Source organism: Python bivittatus, unplaced genomic scaffold, assembly GCF_059951505.1.
Source record: "Python bivittatus isolate LINGU-HERP-01145 unplaced genomic scaffold, Pbiv_v1 ctg000580_np1212, whole genome shotgun sequence".
Taxonomy (NCBI): domain Eukaryota; kingdom Metazoa; phylum Chordata; class Lepidosauria; order Squamata; family Pythonidae; genus Python; species Python bivittatus.
Genome location: NW_028277087.1, coordinates 26529400 through 26554691, shown reverse-complemented (window position 1 = coordinate 26554691; position 25292 = coordinate 26529400). Strand labels below are relative to the sequence as shown.

Below are 25292 nucleotides of genomic sequence, written 5' to 3'. Positions count from 1 at the left end.
TTCCCCTTTACTCCCCCAGACAGAATAATAAATATACTAATAATAGTAGCACGCTCCACCATACACATTTTTTAAGATTGGACTTCCTGAAATACACATTATCAGTATTCTCATGTTCTATTACAATGAAATAAACCCTCCTATCATGATGTTGGCTTTCCTGCATATCCTAATAACAGAAGAAATCATTATTTGCCATTTAATAGGAATATTCAAGATGTTAGCTAAATCAATTTGATGTGTTACATGTTGATTATTACTTTGTGCACGTCTCAAAATCACTAGTGCGCATGCAGATGTCTGAACCACTTGTGTGCCTTCTCACAATGCCTTAGGTATTTCAGAGAGAAGGGATGAGATCACTGCTGATATTGAAATTACTCTCCTTTCTACCCCACCCCTATCCCCAATCAATAAGAGAGAAATACCAGGGAACATCCATACTTTTAGAGAGTTGTGCTTCTGTTTTGGTATTTCTGATTAAATGGGTTGTCTGTGCTCCAAGAAAAACAGACAAAATGGAAAGATGGAATAAGAGATCTTCTACAATGTATGCAATATTAACAATTCCTCTGGAAGTAGCCAAAGTCCTCAACTATCTCATCAAAGTACAGTTGCTATTCTAATGTTCTGTAAGCCTAGAATATCTCAGTAACATAATAGGAAAGATATAAAAGCAATGTTTTCTGTCCAATGTGGCTCAAAAGTAGAAGTAATATCTAATACCACTGTGCAGCTCTCCAGACTGAAGTCAAGAAGGTGCTTTGAAATGCATAAGGATACTCATCTCACGTCCATCTGTAGTAGCTTAAAGGAGATTTGTCTTTTCCCAGTATTGTGTAGCTCTTCCCTCACAATCCTGAGAAAAGATGTGTTTAGTTTAGGGAGCTGCAAACACATACTCTGAAACATCTTTTGCCTTTGAATCTGACACATAAGAACAGCCCTAGGGCATGGCATATTTAAAGTGCAATTAAACAATTGTTTCTTCAGAAACACTGACTTTGCTATTTCTGTTGGAAATCAGTTTTGTATGGGTAGAAACAAGTTACAAATTCAAGTTTTTTTATTTTTCAGAAGTGTGATGTCAGGGCCTTGTTGTTTAAGAAAAAAATAGAATGAAACTGGCTTTCAGCTATCAGTTATAGGTCATCTAAAGTGAAATTTGTATCTGATTCTTTTCTTGAATAAAGCTTTATAAGTGATAAAATATTTCTTTTAAAATACTTTTCCTTAGACCTGGTGCTCCCTAGTTATGTTGGATTTCAACTCCACTGATTCTCAGGTAGCATGGCCTTTGATGAGAATTGGTCAAAACATCTGGAAAGCACCAGTATGGGAAAAATGGCCTGGGACATAGTAATAGGCATTTTTTCAAAATCATTTGCTCAGATAATGCGTGACCTGGCTTCTGATAATAATTTCTGAAACATTCCATTATACGGTTGTCTTAATAAATAGGCAGAATATGAAAAGTGTCACAGGTTATTATGTTATGGTGTTGTATATTTGGGGACCTGTTAGATTCCAAGTCCTAGCTGCCCAAGGCAATATAGTCCAGTAGTCAGTGAAAGTGGAGGTTGCAGACCAAAAACAAATGAAGGGCCAGAGATTCCAGCCCCATATTACATGCAAGAAGTGTCCATATACAGGAGAATCTAAATATCTTTATATGCATCCTTTCTAAAATAGTCAGGAATCATTTCATCTCTTACATATTATATTGCCTTTCATTTTGTGTTGTTGCTTTGTCATCGTAAACTGGAATATGTGAAAAGGTATTGTGGGTGTGCCCTGAGAGGATTCTAGGATAAACACTTATTCACAGAGCTGAGATTAATAGGAAAACTTAGTCTGAATATACAGTACTACTTCTAGGATGTCAAACGCTACTTGTGTGATACCATCTAGGAAGGTTACCTAATCTGCCTGAGAAGTGAGGCTGGCTCTGAAGCTATATGAAATAAGCTAAATAAACTTGTTAGAGTTTTGCTGTGGCTTGGACATACATTGTCATTGTGTTTCTGTACTTTCTAAAGTTCAGCTTTCTGCAAATACTGTTCGGGTTTCGGAGCAAGGAAGCAAGAACTGTTGGGAGACCACACTTTTTTTTTTTTTTTACAAAAAAGGGTTAGTTGGTCTTAGGCCGTTTGATTACTTATGGTAAAAATTGATACTATCTTTTGTATATACTGGTGTGTTTTTACTGTTATTGATAGTAAGTGCCATATTGGATGGATCACAGAAGTTTATCCTTAGCAGTTTGCAATATGATTTACATGGACATTTTCTTTAGTTGCTTTCTGTTTCTAATACGGTATATAGAACATGCCTTTGGCAAGACAAGGGGGCTGAATTCCAGGTGCGAGGTATTTTTAAGGAAGAAAAGCACTGATGAATCATGTGGAAGTTCTTGTGAGTGATGCATGCTGTGAATAAACATGCTAGTTAGCAATTCTTTATGGTACTGTTCAAAAGTCTAGAAAGTTGGCTGAGAATTTTAAGAAAAAAACAAAAGCATGGATTGATACTTTCAATATCAACAAGGCATTTCCCTCCTCTTTCATCTTTTCCTTTGTGTGATTTCATTCATAAAATTATTGTAGGCTGATCTTGGCTTTCATCATTTACTTGTAGGTTCACTTAATTGCTACATATATAGTAGCTTCAGTCCTGGCCACAGAACTAATCCGTAGTGGATTTATTCTGTTTAAGAGATAAAGCAGGATGATACAACTACCATCATTCTACTTCTTTTGCAATTAATTGACCATGAGAGATAGCTGATACTTTTCCACATTTGGAGGAGTAATTGTAGAATTTTTTTCAGGTGGCCATGCTCCAGAATGAAAGCTTGGAAAAGAACAAGAGCATACAAACTTTACATAATCAAATTTGTAGCTTTGAAATAGAAATTGAGAGACAGAAGGAAATGCTGCGGAGTAATGAATCTAAAATACATCACTTACAGGTAAGATTTTGTCTCTTCCTCTGTAAAAAAAAAAAAAAGCAGCAACCATTTTCTTACATTTTGGTTTTCATGGTGAGGTATAGTCAAGTCAAGTCTGCAAACCTAAACACTTCCCTAGGAATAAGCTATTTCTGAATATGTATTCAGAAAAACATGGCTGTGCAATACAGATACATCTTGATGGTTCCTTCTTGGTCATCTTCATGCAGTTATGTTATACACACACACACAGAGACATATGTATGTGTGTGTTTATTTTTTCACTAGACAAAAACGAATGAGTTTCAGCATTTGTCCAAGGAAGAACTCTAACCCCCTAAATATATAAAAGGGATAGGAATTATAGACAAGTTTTATTTTAATGAAAGGAAACAAGTTCTTCATTTTCATTTCAACTTTCCTATCATTTGAGTTCTCAAGAGATTAGTAGATTGCAAAGTCATTCATTAAATTGTTTCTAGAAAGTAACTTCATCTGGGCTCATATACTGTGCTAAGCCATGTTGTGGTTTATTTGATTTTAGCTTAGTGCAATATGTGAATCCCCCTCTGAGATATGGTGAGAATATTTATCATTGTTTGTAAATCCAAATGTATTTAAATGTCACTTTTCTACCTCAAATAGCAGCACTCATTTATCAATGTTAATTACACATGTATTGTATATATATTAGCCTGGTTATAATTGTTAATAATTTTCCTTTCCCCAAACCAGTGGGTTAAAATAATAAGGGTATAGCTCTATATCATTTTATTAGTGCAGAACAAATTGATTCTTTTTGATAAAGGAAATACATTTTGGGCAACTTTTTTAAAATGAATTTTTGGGGAGGGAAGCAGGACATAGCTCAGTTAGGAATGGCTATGTGATTTAGCAGTCTACTGAGGTCATATTCTAGAACATCGTCTTGTTCAGCAATTTTGTATCTTTTTTAAAATTATGAGAAAATGTAGCATTTCCACTGAATTTTCAAATTCAAATTCAAAATTGAAGAAGAAAATAATTTACTACTGCCACTGGGTTACAGTAGTTTACTTTTTTGTATGGTTCTTTCATGATTCAATGAACTAAAAAAGTTTGAGAGCCTGTTTCCTTTTTTTATTCATAATGGTGGAAATTTGAGAAAAGCACAGTTCTTCGTCTATAGCATCAAACCATAATTTCACTGTTTCTGCCTGAGCTTTGAGCTCCTCTTTTCTTCTCTCTTCTGCATACTAAAATTGCCTCTCCCTAGCTTGCTTTTACTTCCAAATTAGGCATAGTTTATCAAACAACACAGAAGGGAAGATGTGTCTTCTCTTGCTCTCCTTCTAGATCAAGAAGAAATTATTTGCCCTGGCCAATTATTTTGCAACCTCATAGGTACAACTGATTAAATTAAATTAATTAATTATTTGCTTAAATATTTTAACCAAATATTAATATGGCTGGGAAATATTATAATTTGGAACTGAGCAGGAGTTCCCATCAATGGTGGGAACTGATAAGGAATGATTCTTGAAATTACTTACAGTTTTCTCTTCTTTTACCTGCTATAAAAATGTAAATACTGTATAGAACATTATATCTGGAGCAAATATTGTATCTAAAATACAAAGTTGGTTTTGAATAATAATACTTGTCATTTCAAATCCTGTGATTGCAATTGCTTCTGGTTAAAATTTCTGCTCTTTTAAATTGTGTGGGGCAATGTACTAGAAAGAAGCCAGACTAATGCCTGAACTTCAGCACATAAATGTACTGTATTCTGTAATGGTGATGGCAATGTTTTTCTCCAGATACACTTTGATTTAGATAAAGTAGGAAATAATGAGTTTCTAGAACTGAACTTCTTAATGAGGCAGAATTCTTACATAGCTTATTATTCAAACTTTAGTCATTTATGCTAGTCCTTCACTCAGTATTGAAAGCATTGCTAGTTGTAAGGGGCAAAAGTCCTACTGATATACCTTGGCCCATTGAAGACCAAGAATCAGACTCCTTTCATGATGCACAATACATTTATATTTTACAGAAGTGGAACTGGTGCAGTTGGAGAGGAGCAGGGAACACATTTTGTAGTATTTTTCCAACCCAAGATTTTTCTCAATCACATACTTGCTGGCTATCACAACTCTGTTTATTTTGCCTGGCCAAAAAGAATATAGCAATGTGCCTCTTTTTCACATTGCAACTGTAATAGTAGTATTGCATTATATAAATGTTTCAGTAAACTTCCTGAAATGGATATAAACGCATACCAAAAATAATTGTTATATTGAAAATTGATTGAAAAGAGTTGCTCAGATTTGTAAGTTTGCTTAAATTTTATTTTCACTTAACTGTTTTGCATTAATAAGGTTCATTAGATGGGTGAGTTATACCAGATGTGGCACTAGGCATTCATGTTTTGTTTATTTGAAATCCTTATATAATTACCATGAAACTTCTTTAAACAGTATTAAGTGTTCCCTGTATGTTGCTTTCCTTGAGGTTCTTCTGTGTTTATGCAATTTACTGTTTTCTAAAAGCGGGTAATAGATAGTCAAGCCGAGAAGCTGAAAGAACTAGACAAGGAGATTCGACCTTTCCGACAGAACTGGGAAGAAGCAGACAGCATGAAGAGCAGCGTTGAGTCCCTCCAGAACAGGGTGACTGAGCTGGAAAGCATTGATAAAACTACTGGGCAAGGAGCTAGAAACACAGGTAAGTTTAAATATGAGATAGTAAAATATTGGCAAATTCTGACAAATTAGACATTCTGAGATGGGGCTGCCCTGTAACTTCTTGCAAGTTATCTATTTGTTTAACCTGGTTCTTTGATGCTTATTTTAGAGTGTTTATGCTCCTAAATCAACTGAGGTATTCTCCTGTCTAGCCCCATCAGAGCAAAGTAGCATATATAGTATGCTAAAGACCATATTGTTGATAATGCTATGAGTTAACTTTAGATTGCTCTTTTTTAAAAAAGAATAGGTATTCAGATTCCAAAGAAGTTGCATATTTTTTCTTTAAATATGAGTGTATGTATTCATAAAAAAATAATAGCAATTGTCTTCTAAAGAAAGAAGAAAAACGTATCCAATTACATTATGTTTTGCTTGATACTTTCCCCATTTATAGCTTGAGGTTACTTTTACTGAAGTCTTAACATCATACATGTTTAGTTCAGAGGAATCTTTCTTCTGAGCAATACAATGGGATCTGATAAAATAAAAAGGGCATTGCCTCATTTGAATGAAGCAATAAAGCCACAAATTAGCAATATGACATGTACCTTTCTGAGAGGCTCACACAACATTGTTTAGTCAATTCAAAGACAAATTAGCATATAAAAGGATTGCCATCTGTTAATGTACGTTGAATTACTATCCATTCATTACAGAGCAGTACTACAGTCATTCCAAGCTGAAAGTTCAGGTAGGATACTCATTGCTTCTGATGCTGGTTGAAATTTCATAAGCTCCCATCACAAAGAGAGGAAAAGTGACTCTTGTAAGCATGGAGAATTGATTTGTTCAGGAGAATTATGAGAGAGATTAAAGTCCCAAATAATATTTAAAAAATATTCAACTAGGATAATAGAACATTTAAATAGAACATTAAACCAATATAAGTTCAGTTTCTGTCTATGTGTGCAAATACCTGCTCTGTGTCTCCCCCAAACATAGAAACTTGCATTCGCCCTTTGGAACATCTTTCCCCGAGATTGGATTAGCCTGCCCCCTGCTGGCCTTCCGCAAGGCCTTAAAATCACGATTGTGTTGCTGAGCTTGGGGATCCAGATGTGTGGCACAGCCCGTGATCTGGCGGTGTTGATTTGTCTGCTGGTTGTTTTGGTTTTCTACCTCAGTTGCTGATTATATATGTATTATTGTTACGTTGTTACAAGGTGTTTTTAAATGCTATTAGCTGCCCAGTGTCATGCATTTGAGATGGGTGGCCATATAAATTGAAATAGTAAGTATAAATAAATAAACAGTTCTCTTCAGTAATTAGTCACACTGCAGGGAGTTTTGTTTGGGTAATTTTGCAGATAAGAAGACCCTTTGTATGGAGAAATTACTCAGCCTCAGCATTCATAATTGATTCACAAAATTATTTCTGAAGATTGGTTTTTATGTGATCAAATTATTTGGTTACATGTTTGTCACTGATTTCATGCTTTTTACATTTTTTTTAATACTGTGGAAACACCTTTTGCTAAGTTCCATCAGGTTTGTGTATTCTTCACACTGAATTCTCAAGTGCTATACACCCACTCCTTGTTTAGCGACTACCTTGGTTAGCGACCATTTGCAAATACAACAGTAATAAAAATTAATTTTGTGACCAATGCGCGCATTTATGACCGAATTTTGTGTGTCTGACAACAGCGCACGTCGGAGTGAGAGAAACACTGTTATAGCTGTACAAGAGAACTTTATCTGAATGAGACAGCAGCAACCAAAGATCTTTGCAGCATCTCTCTCCCTCGCTCTCTCAGTCACGTGTTCACTTAGCAACCATGTTGCTTAATGACCTGGTTATTGGAATGGAACTCGGTTGCTAAATGAGGAGCGGGTGTAAATGGAAAAAGAAGTCCATAATGGGAAAACTGTCCCTTTGTGTCATGTTTTAAACTTCCCTTGTTTCCTTTCTAGGTCTTCTAGAATCACAATTATCTAGGCATGATCAGATGCTAAGTGTTCATGACATCCGTCTGGCTGACATGGACCTCCGATTTCAAGTCCTGGAAACAGCGAGTTACAATGGAGTATTAATCTGGAAAATTCGAGATTATAAACGTCGAAAGCAAGAGGCTGTTATGGGGAAGACTTTGTCCTTATACAGCCAACCTTTTTATACAGGATACTTTGGCTATAAGATGTGTGCCAGGGTTTACCTCAATGGAGACGGGATGGGCAAAGGGACGCACTTGTCTTTGTTCTTTGTTATAATGCGGGGAGAATATGATGCATTGCTTCCTTGGCCATTCAAGCAGAAAGTCACCCTTATGTTGATGGATCAAGGACCTTCTCGGCGCCACTTAGGAGATGCTTTCAAGCCAGACCCCAACAGCAGTAGTTTCAAGAAACCCACTGGGGAAATGAATATTGCATCTGGCTGCCCAGTCTTTGTTGCACAAACTGTTCTAGAAAATGGAACATATATTAAAGATGATACTATTTTTATTAAAGTCATAGTGGATACTTCGGATCTACCAGACCCCTGACATATAGCAGAAAGGCAGATTCAACAGAAGACAACTCCATTTGGGGCTCTTTTTTATATCTGTCTTCAATGAGAGGTCCTTAAAGCTCAGAGAGGACCACTTTATGTTAACAGAGGAAGAGTTTGGAGGTATAACTTACATAGGGTCCAATGGCAAACATAGCAACCCATTAAGAAACCATAACTGTGGTGTAATTTCTAAACTAATAGGAACACTTCAAGTTCTGACAAGTTACTTAATCCTCATGAAGACAAAGATTACTGTCAGAAAAGCTTTTTGTAATTTATTGACAATGATTTGGGGGAGGAAAAAAAACAAAGTATCCTCTGCTGAATACAACATCAGACTTTTCTTTCATTTTAACTAGAAAATAAAAGTTCACATGTGGGTTAGCTAGAAACTGTCAGCATGTTAAATAAAAAAAGAAGAAATTATGAAGTATTGTTGCAGTTAAAGATATTACTTTGAACATCTAAGTGCAATGTTGTCTGAAATACAGTATATTGTCTATTTTTAAGGCCTCATCTGGTCTCTGTTTTAAATAATTACTTTGTCAGAAGACCTTGACAAAAATGTCTAGATCTTCTTGAAAGTGTCTAAATCAGAGTCATATTTTTGTTTAGAGTTCTATTAATTGCTACAGAAAACATTTTATTTTAAAACTGTTGATAGACTGATATTTCTTGGAAGAAAAAAAAAGATCAAATGCAGGTTATCACTTGTGATATGAAAAGAGACTATTCAATACTGCTGTTATTTCTCTTTAGAAATGTAAACCTACAATATATGTCGTAGTTAATGACACTATTTCAAAATTAAGAAAAAAAAATCACTCATGGATGCTGTGCATCATTATCAGATTTATAATTTTCACCCTAAAATAGGGCATTTGTTGAACTTTGGAGTTCTAAACGGAATCCTGTATGTTTTTAAAGTTCTGCCTCATGCGCTCAGACCAAGCTCTATAAAATAGATTTGTGTATATAAACATATTATATTCTATTTTTTGCTAAAGCATAAATGTGCAACATATTTTTGGGTTTGAGAGGAGGCGTAGTGCTGAGTAATACCTATATGGGAAACTGCTAATTAATCCTCTAGATAGAAATTGCTTTATCTTATAGAGGGTCTCCGTTAGGAGAAAGCAGTGTCTTAATGGAGATATGGTGGTGTGCATGCATTCATGTGCCTTAGCTGTGATGTGCTGCTTTATAGCTCATAGTTTTGTATTCAGATTTTAATTTCAGATCATTAGAATACTCGTTTTAACTGGACTTCAGGCATAATGTGCTGACTGATCTGTAAAACCCACCAATATTTTGCAGCTTGCAGAAATGGAAGCCCAGATGTATGTTTCTGGCTTGCCAGTGTCTCCATCAATTCAGTAACATGGAATACTACTTATTCAGGTGCTATATTTTTGCTCACAATGCTCCTATGGAGCTAGGATTTCTGACAGTGCCCCTTCCCTTCAGTTTCCAAAGCAGTAGTGAAACTGCTGCATGATAAGATGCCTAGAAGTAGCAGAGCTAATCATTTCAATTTGGCTCAATTCAGAATGGTGAGAGAATAGATTCGCTAGCCAACTTACAGTGATGGTTTTCTGGCAAACTGACACCTACCCCTGCAGGGAAACCCACAGGAGCCTCCTATTTAAACAACTACCTGAGCTTTACTAGAAAGCATTCTCCAGCCTTTAAATCATGCTGATTGCAACCCACAGAATTTACTGACTTCTGTTTTAATAGTCCTTTGTGAGACTGGTAAGTCTAATGGCATAGCTTGAGCGTACACCAACCATGTGGGTGCTGCTTAATTGCATGGGTGCTGTGTAACTTGAGTGCTCCCCTAGACTGAACTGATGTGCACATGGAAAAGGAATTGTGTAGCCTGTTGTCTAGCCAGTGATGTTACATCCATTGAGCTTTCCAATTAAGTTGGGCATTATAGGCAGAGTTCATGTCTAGGACTCAGTTGAATTGTCATGTTTCATAGTTGAGTTTCTTGCCCTTGCCATTGTTCTTTATGGCTGTGCCTTCCCACGCAGTGCCTGCCAGAGGTATTTTTCTGTTAATAAATATACAGTGCATGCTGAGTGGTCCTCATGGGTTTTTTCAGCCACCTGCTTGAACACTGCCTGCTATTTGGCAGCCAGAGCATTTTGTAGCAATATGTCTTCCTGTTCTTGCCTTCTGTTATTCAGGTACTGTATTCTGTCTTTCTTATGGTTCTTAGGTGTCAACTGGTACAAATCAATGTAAGAAGGCAAGTGTTACCATTCTAGTTCTGATACAAAAGGAAGACTTCCTACTCAAGATCTATATGCCATGGTTTTATGCAGGCTGTTGCAAACCCATCACCTTCTCTTAGAGGAAAGAATTAATTGGGCTTTTGACGCTATTCTAATAGTCATGAGTATAGGCAGCTGAGCTTTTGTATATGCATTACAGAATTTTACTGAAAACAGGATTCCCTAGTGGAAATGTCCAAAGGGCTCACTACTCATAGCTTCTGCATCATGCAGTTAATGTCCTGTTGGAATGTTGTGTTATGTAATCTAGACTGTTCTAATCTGGCAGTGTTCTTTCAAAAACAGCCCTTACTCCAAAAACACTTGAAAATGCAAATAGAGTAAAAAATCAATTCTAATTCTTTTTCTTAAGTCTACAAATCGCCAATAAAGACTGGCTTATATATTCCAATTATCTGACGTGCTAACAGTTTGAAAGGTTTTTTGTTTTTTCATACACATTTAAAACACAAATTGCTTAAGTTGTCTTACTGGGCTATAAAATTAGGACTTGTGCACTTTATTAAAACTTCCTTGTTACTAAATAAGGCCAGATATCAGCATATTTATGGCACCTGTTATGGCTCCATTGCTGTAGTTATTTTTCCCACCATTATGTGAAGGTTTTTCTTATTGCCACACTCCTGTAGATCAATGCAAGTGCTGCAATTTCTGCTGCAGAGTCTCATGGCTGGTAAAAATAACCTGTCTCCCCAAAGCACAAAAGAATAAGCTCATGGTTCTTTTTTAAACCAGCACCCAGAAGGGAGGGGCAGTAGAGATGAGGATGTTCCCATTCAAAAGAAAACATACCATTCAAAAGATTAACTTGGGGTTTTCTTCTCAATATAATTTGGTGCTGGCTTTTAGAAACAAATGGTTTCTTCTTCAAAATGATCCAACTTTAACTCTGTGAACATATTCTTTGTCATCCACATTGGTTCACTAATGCTTTTGATATAGGCACAGCAAGCTAGCTAGCCACTGACAAAATTGTATTTAGTTCAGGCTACCTTATGTGATCAGAAGTAAGTTTTGTAGGATGGATAGCAAGTTACATGTTCTTGATAATAATACATTCTTTGATAAAGATGCTTAGCCAAAAGGACTGAAAGAACGCTGGTGGGCTCATATATATCTCCATTACCCTTCACAGGATGCTTGTTTGGGCCATCATGAATAGTCCCAGTTTGTGGAAGAAACTATATCCTGAAATGTAGATAAACTGAATGTGAATAGGATTCTAAATCTGAATAGGATTAGAATTTGCATTTATATGATTTACTTTATTTTGCCTTCCTTAAGGTTCTAAAATTATTTGTCAGCCCAGTTCACGTAGAGGACATATAATCTAAATTAAAATAAAACATAACAAATATTGCCATATTACCAGCTTGACTCTGATTGCCAAAAGCTACCCCATTTTATAAAGTCTTAAAATATTTTCAAAGGATGGTCAGTTTTTAATTTTATAAGTTTTTATGGAAAGTGGTTCTATAGTTGGGAAGGAGGAAAGTCCAGTCATCACTCCAAATAATAACTCTTCATGATTGATTTGGTCATTTATGCTTATGCCTTAAGAATGTATCTTTGCTTGACCCTGATTTATGTTGAGATGGGGGAGAGGGGGAGATGCCTGTAAAACCAGCCATGTTAGTATGTCTTCTGGAGAGACTGAGAGGAAAGTTTTTTTCAAAGTCCAAAGCTATTGCTCTTTTTTTAAAAAAAAAATTGTGAATATGTTATTTTTATATCTTTGGGATTTCTTTCCTAAAGGCTATTAATTGATACAACCCTTCAATGCTCCTGCTCCAAAGTTGCACTTGATATTATTTAAGCTTCTTGCATATTTTATTTTAATGGAAGTGCATAGAATTCAGTGTTAAGTAAGTTTCTGGTTATTGGTCTTTAAGGACTTCTTCACTAAGCACAGTATCAATGCTGCTACTTTTGATTACTCCACATTAGACCTCCAAGCAGCTTTGCTCCCTTATATTTTAACAAAGCACTTTAGTCTGCCATATCATACTGTATCATGCTTGCCTTTCTTTTTTTAATCCCACAGAATCCAACCCCGATTATATCAGTGCCTAAAGATCAATATGTAATCCTTCTGCATTATTTATTTGCATTATTTTACTGTTTATTTTGTTTCAGCTACTATTTACAGCAGAATTCTTAAGTAAAAATTGGGTGGATTATATGCAGCATTCATTTTCAGCCTTATATTGTAACTTTCACTGCTTTTGAGAATGTAGAATAGAAAAAAGTTGTGGTATTACAGATAATGGAATGTAACAGACCTCTTAACCTGTAAAGGTGAGATGCACTCAATTCCCTTTCAAAGCTAGCTTCCTTATACCCTGAGAAAAAGCATAAGGAATATTTGAGTATATGGAACATTGACGTTATAGCTGGCCAATCTTTTTGAATTCCAGAATTTTGGTTTAATCATACAGCCTGTCAATTGCTGAGATTATATTATTTTAAAATATGACCATTTGCCCTGGGAAACTTTAAAAGAGGAAACACTTATATTGCTTTCCCAGCCTTGTAGAGTATTGATTGTATGGTACACACCATGGCTGCTAGACAGTGGTTACTATGGGAGATATTTTCTGCACCTTGATGATTTAACAAAAATTCCAATATCTCCTGTCATTTTGATGCCTTCATACATGCGAACTATGCAAATGTATAAATAAGTGGGTAGATTTAAAACAACAGTTTAATTTCAGCTATGGGCTTAATAATTTAAGTGACATGTGTCTGAACTTTTCTCAGCTGCTATCCTCAAATTGTCCTTTAAAATTGCTTAGCAGGTGAGGGATGGTAGCAGAGCCTACGCTTTGTATTCAAAAGATTCCCCCCCCCCCATTCAGCCCTTGGCATTGTCAGTCTAAAATTATTAGACAGCAGATGCTGCTGCCCAGTCCTTGGAAAATACAGCCAGCCAGAGTAGCCAATATGGGGTAGATAAGACAATTAAGGTGATGCATATAAAGCAACTTCCTATTTTCCTAGTACAAAAATGAGGAGGCTTATGTCACAGAGAGCATGTCCTCTTGAAAAGTTTTTGTGCCAAAGTGCAAGGATATTTTGGGGTTAGTCTGCAGCAATCACTCACAAAAGAAACATTCCCAAAAGAGAGGCAGCCTGCAACCTAATGTATCATAGCCTTAGACTGCGACAAAACCATGCATTTTCATTTTTTTCAAGGAATAATTAGAAGTTTTAAAATCATATTCCAGTCATTAAACTAGTCTTTATCTGACCAGACAGTTTTCCATTTCCTACCTGCTTGTGGTGAAAGTGAGGGCTTAGGGATGCTACCAAGCTATCATTCAACTGTGAATGCTCAGGATATGTAAACTCAACTTTGCCTAATATAAAGAAGTAGCTAATTGCTGCTTTGAAACACACTTGTGTTGGATGGACTGCCATAAAGGCTAATGTGCTCTTTTTCAGACCAAAAGTGAGGGTAAAAATGGGTAGAGCAAAATAGGAACTACTGTACAAACAAATGAATTGACAGCATGGAAATATCTGCCAGCTTTCTCAGTTAATTGTGTCTAATAATTTTTTCCTGTTATCAGTCAAAAATAATTGTTAAAACCAATGAATATGGGGTTTCGGTCAACTCAAAATAGTAACATGGTGCTTGGTACATTTTTCATCTGTGCAGTGTGTTACTGATGCCAATCAAGCCTCAAAATTGCTTATTTGTGTAGAAACTGAAATTGAATGTTCTATGGAGGGAAAGTCTGTGTAGGTGCTATATAGAATACCCAGGCTGTTACCTCCTTGTGCTACCTTTAGGCCACTGAACAATGTTATTTATTGCTGCCCCATAGAAATGGGCAAGGAAACTGCTTTTATCCTGTATAACTGACTGATCAGCCATCATGCTTTGGGAACATATTTATCCAATGTACATGTTCTGATGTCCCTTTATTTTTGCAATTGATGAGATTGAGAAATTCAATATGTATATTCCAGTGTGTGCCCAACAGTAATGATAACCTGTGTCTTGATTTCATAAAATCTTCTGGTAGAGGTTTTTTTTTTTTTTTTTTAATGTTTTCAGTTTTAAGGGCTTTATTGGACAAGATGAACTAAAAATATTTTTAAGTGCATGACTTAATTCTGTTCTGTCAACTTCTGCACTGTGAATATTTTAATTAAGTATTTTAAACAAAAATACATTGAGGGCTTAACTATTACTTCCTGCTTGTTAATATAAGGATCACTTCCAGCATAAATTTCTTGCATCCATTCATGGCTCCTAAAGAATATGAAAATGAGATTCATGTGAATGAATTGCTGAATTTGGTCTGCTCCTAAGAAAAAGAAAGAAATAGCTCATTTTAATAATTTTCTCCATATAGGGTAGGGCTGTGCAAATTTTAAAGTAGGTCCTTTTTTTCAACAGACTTGAGCGAAGCACCCCCTTCAAGCTGCTTCATGAAAAGATGGACCTTTTCTAAGAACAAACTGAATCAACCACATTACTTCACATTTCCTCCCTTGTGAGACCTCTTATGATTATTGCAAGTGCCAGTTAAGGCTGAGAAACAACACAAATTGCCTTGTTGTATATTGTGTGGCCTCTTCCCCTCAATGAAGGGAATTGTATCATCTCCTCATTTGAGGTCCTTCATCAAGGTGAATCTCAGTCACCGCACATAGGCATCATATACAGTCAGGATAATCATTTATTAAGAGTGAATGTAAAATATTATGCTGAAATTGATCCCTAATTTTATTGAGACTAATCCAAGATGGAAGAAAGTTGGAGCATGCAAATGGCTGCAGGATAGGGTTATCCTGTATGGTTTTGAAGTAGCATTAGGCCACAAAAAGGATGGTTTAATCCTTAATTATCTTCTAGCAAATTGGCAAGACCATGTAGCTTTTCGTCTTCCATTTCATGATAGTTTTAAGCCTGATGCTAAACATATGCTTGTGGTTCTGGTGTGATGCTAAGCTTGTAGTGCTGAAAGAGCTATGGGTATACCCCATTCCAAACACCAGTGTGTCAGGTGCATTAAAGTTTAGGATCAGGCAGTGCATATCTGTAATAGATAGTTTTTCAATAAGTAATTCCTTATTGGAAACATGCAAGCACTCCAGATTTTATAAGCATTAAATTAGAATCCCAGGTCTAGAATCCCATAGCGTATTTGAAATTACACCTGGATCTCTTTCTCCTACCCTTGCCGTATTTATCAGATGCATCCACCCATTAAGGGATGGAAATACTGCTTCTTTCCTTATAACTGCTGCTGCCACTTGTAGAAGGACTGTAATTTCTTACTAAAGGGAATTCTGATTGTGAACTGCTTGGTAAACTGGGGTTTTGAAATAAACCACTATTTTTAAGTATCTCATTCCATGCTGAGAGTATTCTGGACTTTAAGCAGAGCTATTGCATGTGAACACAATATTTTCCAACCCTGACCTCTTCTCTTGGCAGAGAGTTGATCTTTGTGCACTTGGAAAATGGGGGAAATCATTCAATTGCCAAGGCACTGAATCACCTTGTATAGTATTATTTTCCCTCTAGCTCTCTAAAATGTATATCTTCTACAATTTGTATAACTATAAGAAAATAGTTTTTTCACTGTGATCCAAAACCTCCAGTGGTTAGGAATAAATGAGGGTGTAATGGACACCCTATTTTGAAATGCTGGACTATGAATCTATTATTTATGACAAGTAGGATAACCTTTTAACATCCATAAAATGCCATTAATTCAATGTGCTGGAAAAAATGGTCATCCTTTTCCAAGAAGAAATATCTGTTAAATGCATCAGTACTATGAACTATGTACAAAATCAGTCTGTATAAACTTGTGTGGTGTTTTATTTCATATTCTATTATTTGGTAAAAGGTACATTGGTTGTGTTCAGTTTTCTGATCCAGAAACAAAGACCAAAGAAGGCCAACCTCATTTGATTGTGTATATTCTGCCTGTTTTAATTATAGATAGCTATAAAGGATACAGTGCAAGTAAGTGAATCTGGTAATCAATGATTTTTGTATGTTCTTTTTAAAGGAAAGAAAACTTTGACGTGTATAATTTATTGCTCAGCAATACAATGTTGTTAATAACTATTAGCAACATACCCTAATTTCCCAATAGCATTATTCTATGTTGTCCTTCAGTTTGTTGTATTGTTATTTGGTATTTATTTGTATTTGAAGGTCTTGCTCTGTCTTGTGTTTTGATGCTAATAATTGAGAACAGCGTGTAGAATGCAAAACTTTGAAATGCTGAACTGTATTAAAGGAAAAAAAAAATAAACCTAAGTAGGAAGTCATATTTTTTAAGAAACAGAATTGCGTTTTAATTTTATCATGTCATCTTGATGTACAAAATTAAAATATCCTTTTATCCATTTTCAATTCACTTGCTGCCTGCCAATCCCTCTTTTGCTTCATATTTCAGTGCAAGGTATGCTACAGTTCACATAACTAATAAGTAACAGTTTTTAATATGAATACATTACACTTCAAACTTTAAATTTGCACCTACAAGAAAGAATAGGCCTCTTCGTGAGCTTTCTTTTAATCTGTAAAAATCATATCTGCATCAGCTGAGTAGCCTAGTACACGTAAGACTGTTTCCTGGGTGAGGGGGGAAACAAACCTGTCAGTTTCAATTCCCAATTTGTTTATTTATTTAAAAAATAATAAAAGGACAAGGAGATGTCAACAATAAGTTGCTTTCTAAAATAAATTAATATAAAATACAGATTTACCAGAAACCTAAATCTTTGGGGTTAATTTACCAGTTCAGCTTAGAGGGGTTCCTGGACTTTATAGCATGGTCGTGACTTTTCTTGTCACCAGATATGTCAAGAGAAAGAAAACAGTGAATTTCTAGGTTACCAAGGAGAGGGCTAGTAGATCTGGTTTGCAAAAATCCAGACGATCGCCAGATGGTGGCAAAAGGTACTGAAAACTCTTGCTGCCACTTACTCATCTGGATTTTTATGGACCAGATCAGCTAGCCTTATCCAGGTAGGTGATTTAGTCTTTCAATCTGTACTTTGGAGTTATTTTCCAGGTGATTCCTACTGTGTTTAGCCTAAGACTAAGTTGTAAAGGTTGCATGCCGAGTTTGTTCTAGCTATATGGGAATATCTATCCTCTTTTGTGTAAGTTTTATAGGATAAGACATATTCAGTTAGATCCAAATGGCATCAAATGTCAAATTGAAGGAAATGATTCTGAGGGAAAAGGGGAGAGTATTAGAGTAGATTGGCGCCTAAGTGACATGAAGATCTGTTAATAGGGCTGTGTACAATTTGAAAATTATTTAGAGGTACTACAAATCCTGCACAAGTACAGCAATACTGTGCTAATTGTCAAAGTAACTTCATTTTTAGGGTTCAACTCAAGCCTGAAAAAAAAAATCATTGCTTCAAGAAATCAGTTGTTAAGATTAATGCAGCTTTAAGTAGCAGAGAGAGGTGTGCTACTTCAGAGGAGCTCTGAAGCACTCCTTTGAAATAAATTTCAAAGCATACACATGTTATTAAAATAATTGTGTTTGAATTATGTAAGTTCTTAGTATAAGCATAGATTTTTACAAACAATATTTTAACTACAAAAGTTGAAAGCCCCAAGTCATTAAAATGGGACAGTTCAAAAATAAGGTAAAGTCTCCCTCAAGTTGAACTCAAATTCTGTCCATATTGTTTTCTTGGCAACGGTATGTAAATGGTTTTTCATTAACTTTTTCAGGGAATGTTTTCAACTTCCAAGTGTTCTTTGTAAGGTAGCATTCTTTCTTTTTCACTTGTTTATGAGTTTTAAAATTGTTTAGGAATTATGGACAATAAAACTGTGACTATTAGTCATAATGGTTGTACCTTTTGCTGAAGTTTAGTTTACAGGAAGTATGCCTCAGAACATCAATAGAAGAATATTCTGTTTGTGGGATTCCCAGAGATAAATTGTCACACAGGGAAACAAAACCAACAATATTATTCTTATTTCTTATGGGTCAGGGGGTTAGACTCATATATTCCTATATGCCAGGAGGCCATCCAAGACTGCAACAGTTCACATTGCCAACTATACTTCAACGTACTTGTCAAATGGGGACACCTACTGGAAGGAGCAGCCCACCCTATACAAGTTTGTACAGACTAAAAAAATTTAGAGGTTTTGCAAAATGCTCAATCTCTTACCCTTCAGCAAATCAGGTGGGCACAATTTTCTCCTGCTCTGATTTTTACATCTCATACTTCCGAGGCTCCCAGAACAAACTTCCAGATGCCCTCTCACGTAAGCCAGAATATGAGGCCCCCTAGCCACCTCCCCTCACAACAATACTCCGGCCATGCAACTTTGAGGCACACTATAAATCAGACCAGCACAAAAAGCTGGGAGCAGGAAGACAAGCTGTTGATCTCTTTGGTTGGATTAGGGCATGGTAACAGCGGAATGCATATGCCAGGGCTCAGATGGATGGCCTCCATGGACCCAACAAGGTACTGTGATGCCTTTCAGAGAGGAGGGAGGGCAACTTGCACAATGGATGTTTATATGTGCCCCTTCCCCTAAGAGCTATTGCTCTGGGTTAACTCCACCCTTCTAGGCCTTGCAAGTTGATGTTGCCAGGTAAATATTTCTTTAATACTCAGTCCATTATACTCAGTCCTTTAAATACTCAGTCCTAACAAAAGTCCCAAAGCCTATACAACCTTTGCCTCTTTCCAAAAGTTCTTGCACTAGTTGGGATGAGGGGCTGCCTCAGTGTGCTTGCTCGTTTTTTGGTTGCGCCGAGCTCCAGGCCAAGCTCCAAGCTCTGCTCTTAAGCTGTGTTGCTTTTGAACACTCCAGTTGAGTTCCCAAGCCAAGCTCCAGGCAGGAATCCCACCAGGATATGCTGCTTACCATAGCTTGTGGTCCTGGCTTTTGACTGATAGCCCTCTTGCTTGCCTGTAATAGTTGTCAATCTCCAAACATTGCCTCCTGCTTCCCCATCTGTTTGCTGTTTTCTTATCTCCTTTTCCCCTACACACTCACTCACACTCTGTCTTAGCATTACTTTTGCAAGCTAAGGGCCTGGGTGGATATGGCTGCCTCTGGACATTGGCACATCCTTGAAAATACTAGTGTGTAGCTCAATTATCCAGGCAGCTAGAACGCCAGCATGAATGCTTGTAAGTAAACTTTGAATGAATGAATGAATGAATGAATGAATGAATGAATGAATGAGCCCATCTCTCAGATTGCTGGGGCTGTAAACTTTGGAAAAAAACATGAGCTGTGCTGAGCCTTGGGGAAATGGGGCGGGAGGCATTTCTGCCTGCCTGCAGCTTCTTTTCCCAGCTTCACTTTCTCACAAATAACTGGATTTTTTTTTATTAGTTTCAATGTAGGTATGAAATATAATTTTGTCTAACATGATTATCATTGAAAGTCTTCCTTTATTATTCCCTCAACCATCTTTACAATTTAATGTCTTTACTAACTGGCTCATTTTCTTCTCATTGTTTTTGTATACATCACACAAAACAATTTGCCTGCCTTGGTAAAGGGGAAAAAAAGGGTTTCCTGAAAATGTTAACATCCCTTTGTGTTGTCCCTGTCCTGCTCTGAGTGTCAAGGACATCCGGCACCCTAAAGAAATAAAGCATGGAAAATTGGGTTTATCATAAAGTGTTAAGATGTGAATTCTATAGAAAAATAGTTAATTCCTCTATTTTGAGAAGACAGAATCAAACTAAGGCTTAAGTCATATTTGGAGAGGAGAGGGCCTCTAAGTCATCACTGATCTTCAGCATAGATTATGTTATAGGAAAAAAACAAACAAACCCTAATCAACAGAACATTCAACAAGAGAAAATAGGACAGGAGAAGGGATAGGATAGGAGAAAAGGGACAGAAAAAAAAGGGAATTCCTCAAAAACCTTGACTAATGATGCCTTGAACACTACTCAGATCCAATGGGAATAAACCATATTTATCCCACAACTGGCTGAACTCAAGCTCCACTCCTTGCTCAGCAAAAACAAATTTCATTCCTTTCTCAAGTTAGTGGGAGGGTAGAGCACATGGGAAAGGGATGTGGGAAATCATTTTCATGGATCTGCTTCAAGAAACCTGAAGCAAAATGAGGAATCAGTTGAGGAACACCAATCAATTGTGCAGTGGAGGATCAAGGTTGAAGAACTGATTCAGGTGGCTGTTCTGCATTTGTAGTTATGGCAGCAGAGAAAGTGTTCCCATTGCAAAATTTGTTGTGTTACTTTGTGAGCAGGAAGACTTTACTTCTCTCTTGTAAATTAGGGCAGTTCATTATCTAACTCAGTGATTCTAACTCCCAGAATTCTGAGAGCTGAAGACCTCACATCTTAAAATTGCTGAGGCTGAGAAACACTGATCCAACTCACTTGTTGTTAGTGAACCTCAGTGTCTTGCTTTGCATGCCTCTGATACAAGAAAAAAAACAGCCTGTTGGCTCTCTGGAATGTAGAGTCCTAGTGTATATCCTGACTCTGTTCAATGTTATGCTTCATCTTACTGGGAAGATAGAACTTGAAGTAGAAGGCAGGTAATGCTAAAGTTGCAGGGGCTTGGGAAAACTACAGAGCAACAACAACAACACATCAGAAAACAAATGCTTTTCTCTTTGTTTTCTCAGAATAACTTTGAGACTTTTTTTCTAAATAATTGTGAGGGGAAACTAAAAAGTAAATTACAAAATATTTTCTGTTAGAATGAGGAGTAATGTATTAATACAAAGTATTAATATACTGAAACTCTTTATTTTCCCAATGAAATATCTGAAAACTATCCATTAGGAAGGTTTTTTTACACAACATCATTACAGGTAGTCCTCAACTTACGACCATTTGTTTTAATGACCATTCAAAGTTATGATGGCACTGAAAATGTGACTTATGACTGGTCCTCACACTTACGACCATTGCAGCAACCCTGTGGTCATGTGATCAAAATTCAGGTGCTTGGCAACCAGCATGTATTTACAACAGTTGCAGCATCCTGGAGTCACATGATCACCATTTCAACATTCCCAGGGGACTTCTGACAAGCAAAGTCAATGGGGGAAGCTGGTTTCGCTTAACAACCATGTGATTCTCTTAATGATCATGATGATTCAGTTAATGGGTAAGCGGAAAAGTTCGTAAAATCGGGCACAACTCACTTAATAACCTCATTGTTTATGTCAGGGGAAAAACCACGTTAAACACGGGAGGCAGACACACCATAAAACAAGTCACTTCAAAGTTCTAAAAACTTTATTAAATGTTAGTTCAACAAGCAAGTAAAATTCAACCAATAGCATACAAGGTACTCACTTAGATTCACATTGCAATGTCATGACCATTTTAATCGAGCCGTCAGGTAAACAGCTTGACCAAAATGGTACCAACCCCCTCAGATGCAATCCTTTTTATCCTTTAAAACCACAAACCACAGACATGACTCCTAGGTTTAGCAACTGATTTGTAACGTCCTTGATGCTAATTTTACCATACCTTCCTGTTCTATTCCCATCAGCAAGTTGCTTAGTCTTGCATTTGACTTTTCCTGTCATTGCCCTACAGGTCACAAGAAGCTAACTTGGCTTTATCAAATGCAATCAAAACTAACATTAAAACATATAGAAGGCTACTAAAATTTTCCTCTCACACTTAGCGACCGAAGTTCCAGTCCTAATTGTGGTTGTAAGTTGAGGACTACCTGTACAATATTCATACTAAAGACACTATAGTTGCAAGAGCAGATGCACTTCTAGTTCCAGAGGCACTGTCAGTTTCAGAAGAGAAGGTGGAAGAATTTAACACCTACTTTGCCGATGGGTTTTCTTGTTCACCTTTGTAGTGGTTGGTGGATCTCTTCCAGTTCTTTTGCCATATCATCTGACAAGCAGGAGCGCAGTGGAGATAATCTGTGTAATTTCTGGATGAGAAACAAGGAACAGATAGCACTGCTTTTTCAAGACAAAGCAAAAGGAAAGGGTTTGGATGAAACTCCTGTTCCCAGGACTTTGCCCTTGAGATAAACAGACCAGACCAGTACAAAGTGCTGAAACAAAGTACTGCATATTCTTTAGTGAACAATAAAAGTTCTGGATCCAACAAATTAAACTCTAAGTTCCATGTGTATCTTTTCGTAATCAATATAAATTATACTTGAATTCTTAGTAATCTCTTATTTTGTGAGAAAAAATGCCTATCTAATCATATTAAGAGAAAACTCTGAATCGAGGAGCAATTGAGGAACCTTTCAAACACAAAAGATTGGGGGTGGAGGGGGGATTACTTGGGTGGAATTTAAACCTAGACTATTTGATCCTGCCTTTTTAGGAAGAGGAATTAATCTATTCTTGTGTGCTTCAATGCCCTGCTGATTAAGAAGAAAAACAAATGGGTTCATCTGGGTGAATGATTTCAGATGAATCTGTTATTGGTGGTTTAATGAGACTCTTCCAAATTAATATGGTAGCCCCGGAGACTCTTAGTTCCAGTTATAAAACGGCACTTTTAATTTTGGAGCATGTGGATTTCAGAGGCTGCTAAAATCTCGTTTTGCCTGCTTAGTGCTCTTCCATACAATTGTAATTTCCTGCTGATTGCTTAATCATTAAATATTCAACACAAAGAGTTAAAAATATATGATGAACCTTAGATTACACCTGCTGAGTCTCTGTGGGCCAAACTAGATATGAAATTAATTGTGTGTATGCAGTTCAAGTGCACATTTTCAGTTATGCAAATAGCAAATTCAGTCAAAGCTGTTTCTTTCTTTTTTTTACCCACTACATAGAAGCTTTATTTGCATTGCAAGGGAGGTTTCCAGCACCAGCAGTGAGGACTGTTCTCTTGAAATTCAAGGGAAGCAGCTTCTGAGAGACCGCACAGAGATTTTTGTTGCGGGGGGTGGGGGGAGATGAGATTTCAATATTTTTTCACCAATTGGCATATACCAATAGATTAACTTGTGGCAGAAAATATGGAAATACATTGGAAGTATTAATTTAGCAGCACTGACCCTTCAGCACCTCTCAACCTCCCAACCATAAGGGCCAGTATGTTATAGATACACTAGCTAAGGATTTACTTTACCTAGTAACAATACAAGTGGGAAGAACCCCTATTGATTTTTTTAGTAGATACCAGGGCTACACACTCAGTTACGACTTCTCCCTGTGCACCCTTGGGTCAGAATTCAGTCCCGATTGTAGGTGCCATGGGGAGACAGGCCTTTCTCAGTTGGGAGAAAGAATTTACAACACAAATTTTTGTATATGCCTGAATGCCCCATTCCATTTTTATGCTGTGACATGTTGCAAAAATTACAAGCTCAAATTCATTCTGAGGGAGAAAATTTGGTCCTTCGAATTCCCAAGCATAAGGGATGGAGGCTTAAAGCAGCTCTGATAAGAACTCAAGGAGATGAAAAATTCCAAATTCCAGATGAAGTATTAGATGCTGCGGTAATGTGGGTATGGGCAGGAGAAAAGCCAGGGAGAGCAAAGAATGCTATTCCAGTAGATTTCCAACTAAAACCTGGTGTGCCCTGCATTAAGCAATATCCCATCAAATTGGGGCTAGAAAGGATTGTTGCTTATTATTACTGCTTTTGAATGGGAGGACTCAGACTCAGGCAGAAACACCCAGGTGTACTGGATGGTATTGCCACAAGAGTTTAAAAACAATCCAACTCTGTTTGGGACAGTTTTGGCCACTGACTTGCAAAAATGGAAACCTCCGCAAATGCAGCAAGTTCAGTACTCCAATATGTGAATGATCTGCTTTTGAGGGGGTACACCCAGGAAAGCTGTCTTAAAGGGACTACTGATCTACTTTTGGGGACAGGCAGGATACTGAGTGTCCCAAAAGAAGGCAGAAATAGCGATATAGGAAGTAACGTATTTGGGATTTTCAATTTCACAAGGCCAAAGAGAACTTTTGCCAGAAAGGAAAGAGGCAATTTGCCAGATGAAGGAGCCTAGGAATCGAAAACAATTTAGAGGATTTTTGGGGTGGCAGGCTTTTGTAGGATTTGAATACCAAGCTTTGGGGTAATTGCACAGTCATTATATGAGGCCACCCGAGGAAGGGATTCCGATCCCTTCAAGTGGACTGGGGATTGCAGAAGAGCTTTTCAAACCATCAAAGAAAAGGTGAGTCAAGCTCCAGCTGTGGGACTTCAAAACTTAAATAAACCTTTTCAGTTATATGTACACAAGCATAAAAGGATTGCAGCAGGAGTACTGACCCAAGAATTAGGGAGACAGAAAAGGCCAGTGGCATATTTTTTCAAACAAATAGATTTAGTGGCAAAAGGATGGCCAGCATGTTTAAAAGCTGCCAACACCGCCAGCTTTTAAACACGCTGGCCATAATGGATTTAATATTTTAAAAAGCTGTACCAATGCAATGTTAGGAAAACTGTCCTTACTGTAAGGGTATCTGATAGCAGAAGAGAGGGTGATGGGCTCCTTTCCGACCAGCTGTCTGGGATGGTTTAATTTCGTTCCCTCAATGCCCTAAATTTATTTGTTTGAGTGAATGATTTAGGCACTCCCCTACTGCAGACTGACTCTAGGTAGCTCACAATATAGCAAACAAGATAAAAATGCAAGATAAATTAAGGGGAAAAAAACCCATGGTGGCAAACCCAGCCAACAACACAAATTTCTGTACAAACACATCCCCCAAGATGGCCTTCCAGGTCTGTAATTCTATGATAATGATGATTTTCTATTGTACATTTATGACCTTCATTCACAGTTGGCAGCCTTTAAAGCAGTGTTTTTCAAATCTGGCAACTTTAAGATGTGTGA

General features: G+C 36.9%; 1 protein-coding gene and 1 long non-coding RNA gene across 11 annotated transcripts in view; one reads left to right on the top strand and one right to left on the bottom strand.

The window, feature by feature from the left end:
- The window catches only part of TRAF3 (TNF receptor associated factor 3), an 80329-nt gene extending 63465 nt beyond the window's left edge, over positions 1–16864 (top strand). For all 8 annotated transcript variants that reach the window (XM_025168160.2, XM_088149803.1, XM_025168161.2 and 5 more), the window contains 3 exons: positions 2831–2971; positions 5482–5656; positions 7594–16864. In XM_025168160.2, coding sequence (XP_025023928.1) covers positions 2831–2971; positions 5482–5656; positions 7594–8165 — 888 coding nt within the window. In that variant the 3' untranslated portion in view covers positions 8166–16864. The remainder of the gene's footprint in view (positions 1–2830; positions 2972–5481; positions 5657–7593) is intronic.
- The window catches only part of LOC112540923 (uncharacterized), a 44636-nt gene extending 22194 nt beyond the window's left edge, over positions 1–22442 (bottom strand). For all 3 annotated transcript variants that reach the window (XR_003084958.2, XR_003084959.2, XR_003084957.2), the window contains exon 1: positions 22292–22442. This is a non-coding gene — a long non-coding RNA (uncharacterized LOC112540923). The remainder of the gene's footprint in view (positions 1–22291) is intronic.
- Positions 22443–25292: the final 2850 nt, after the last annotated feature.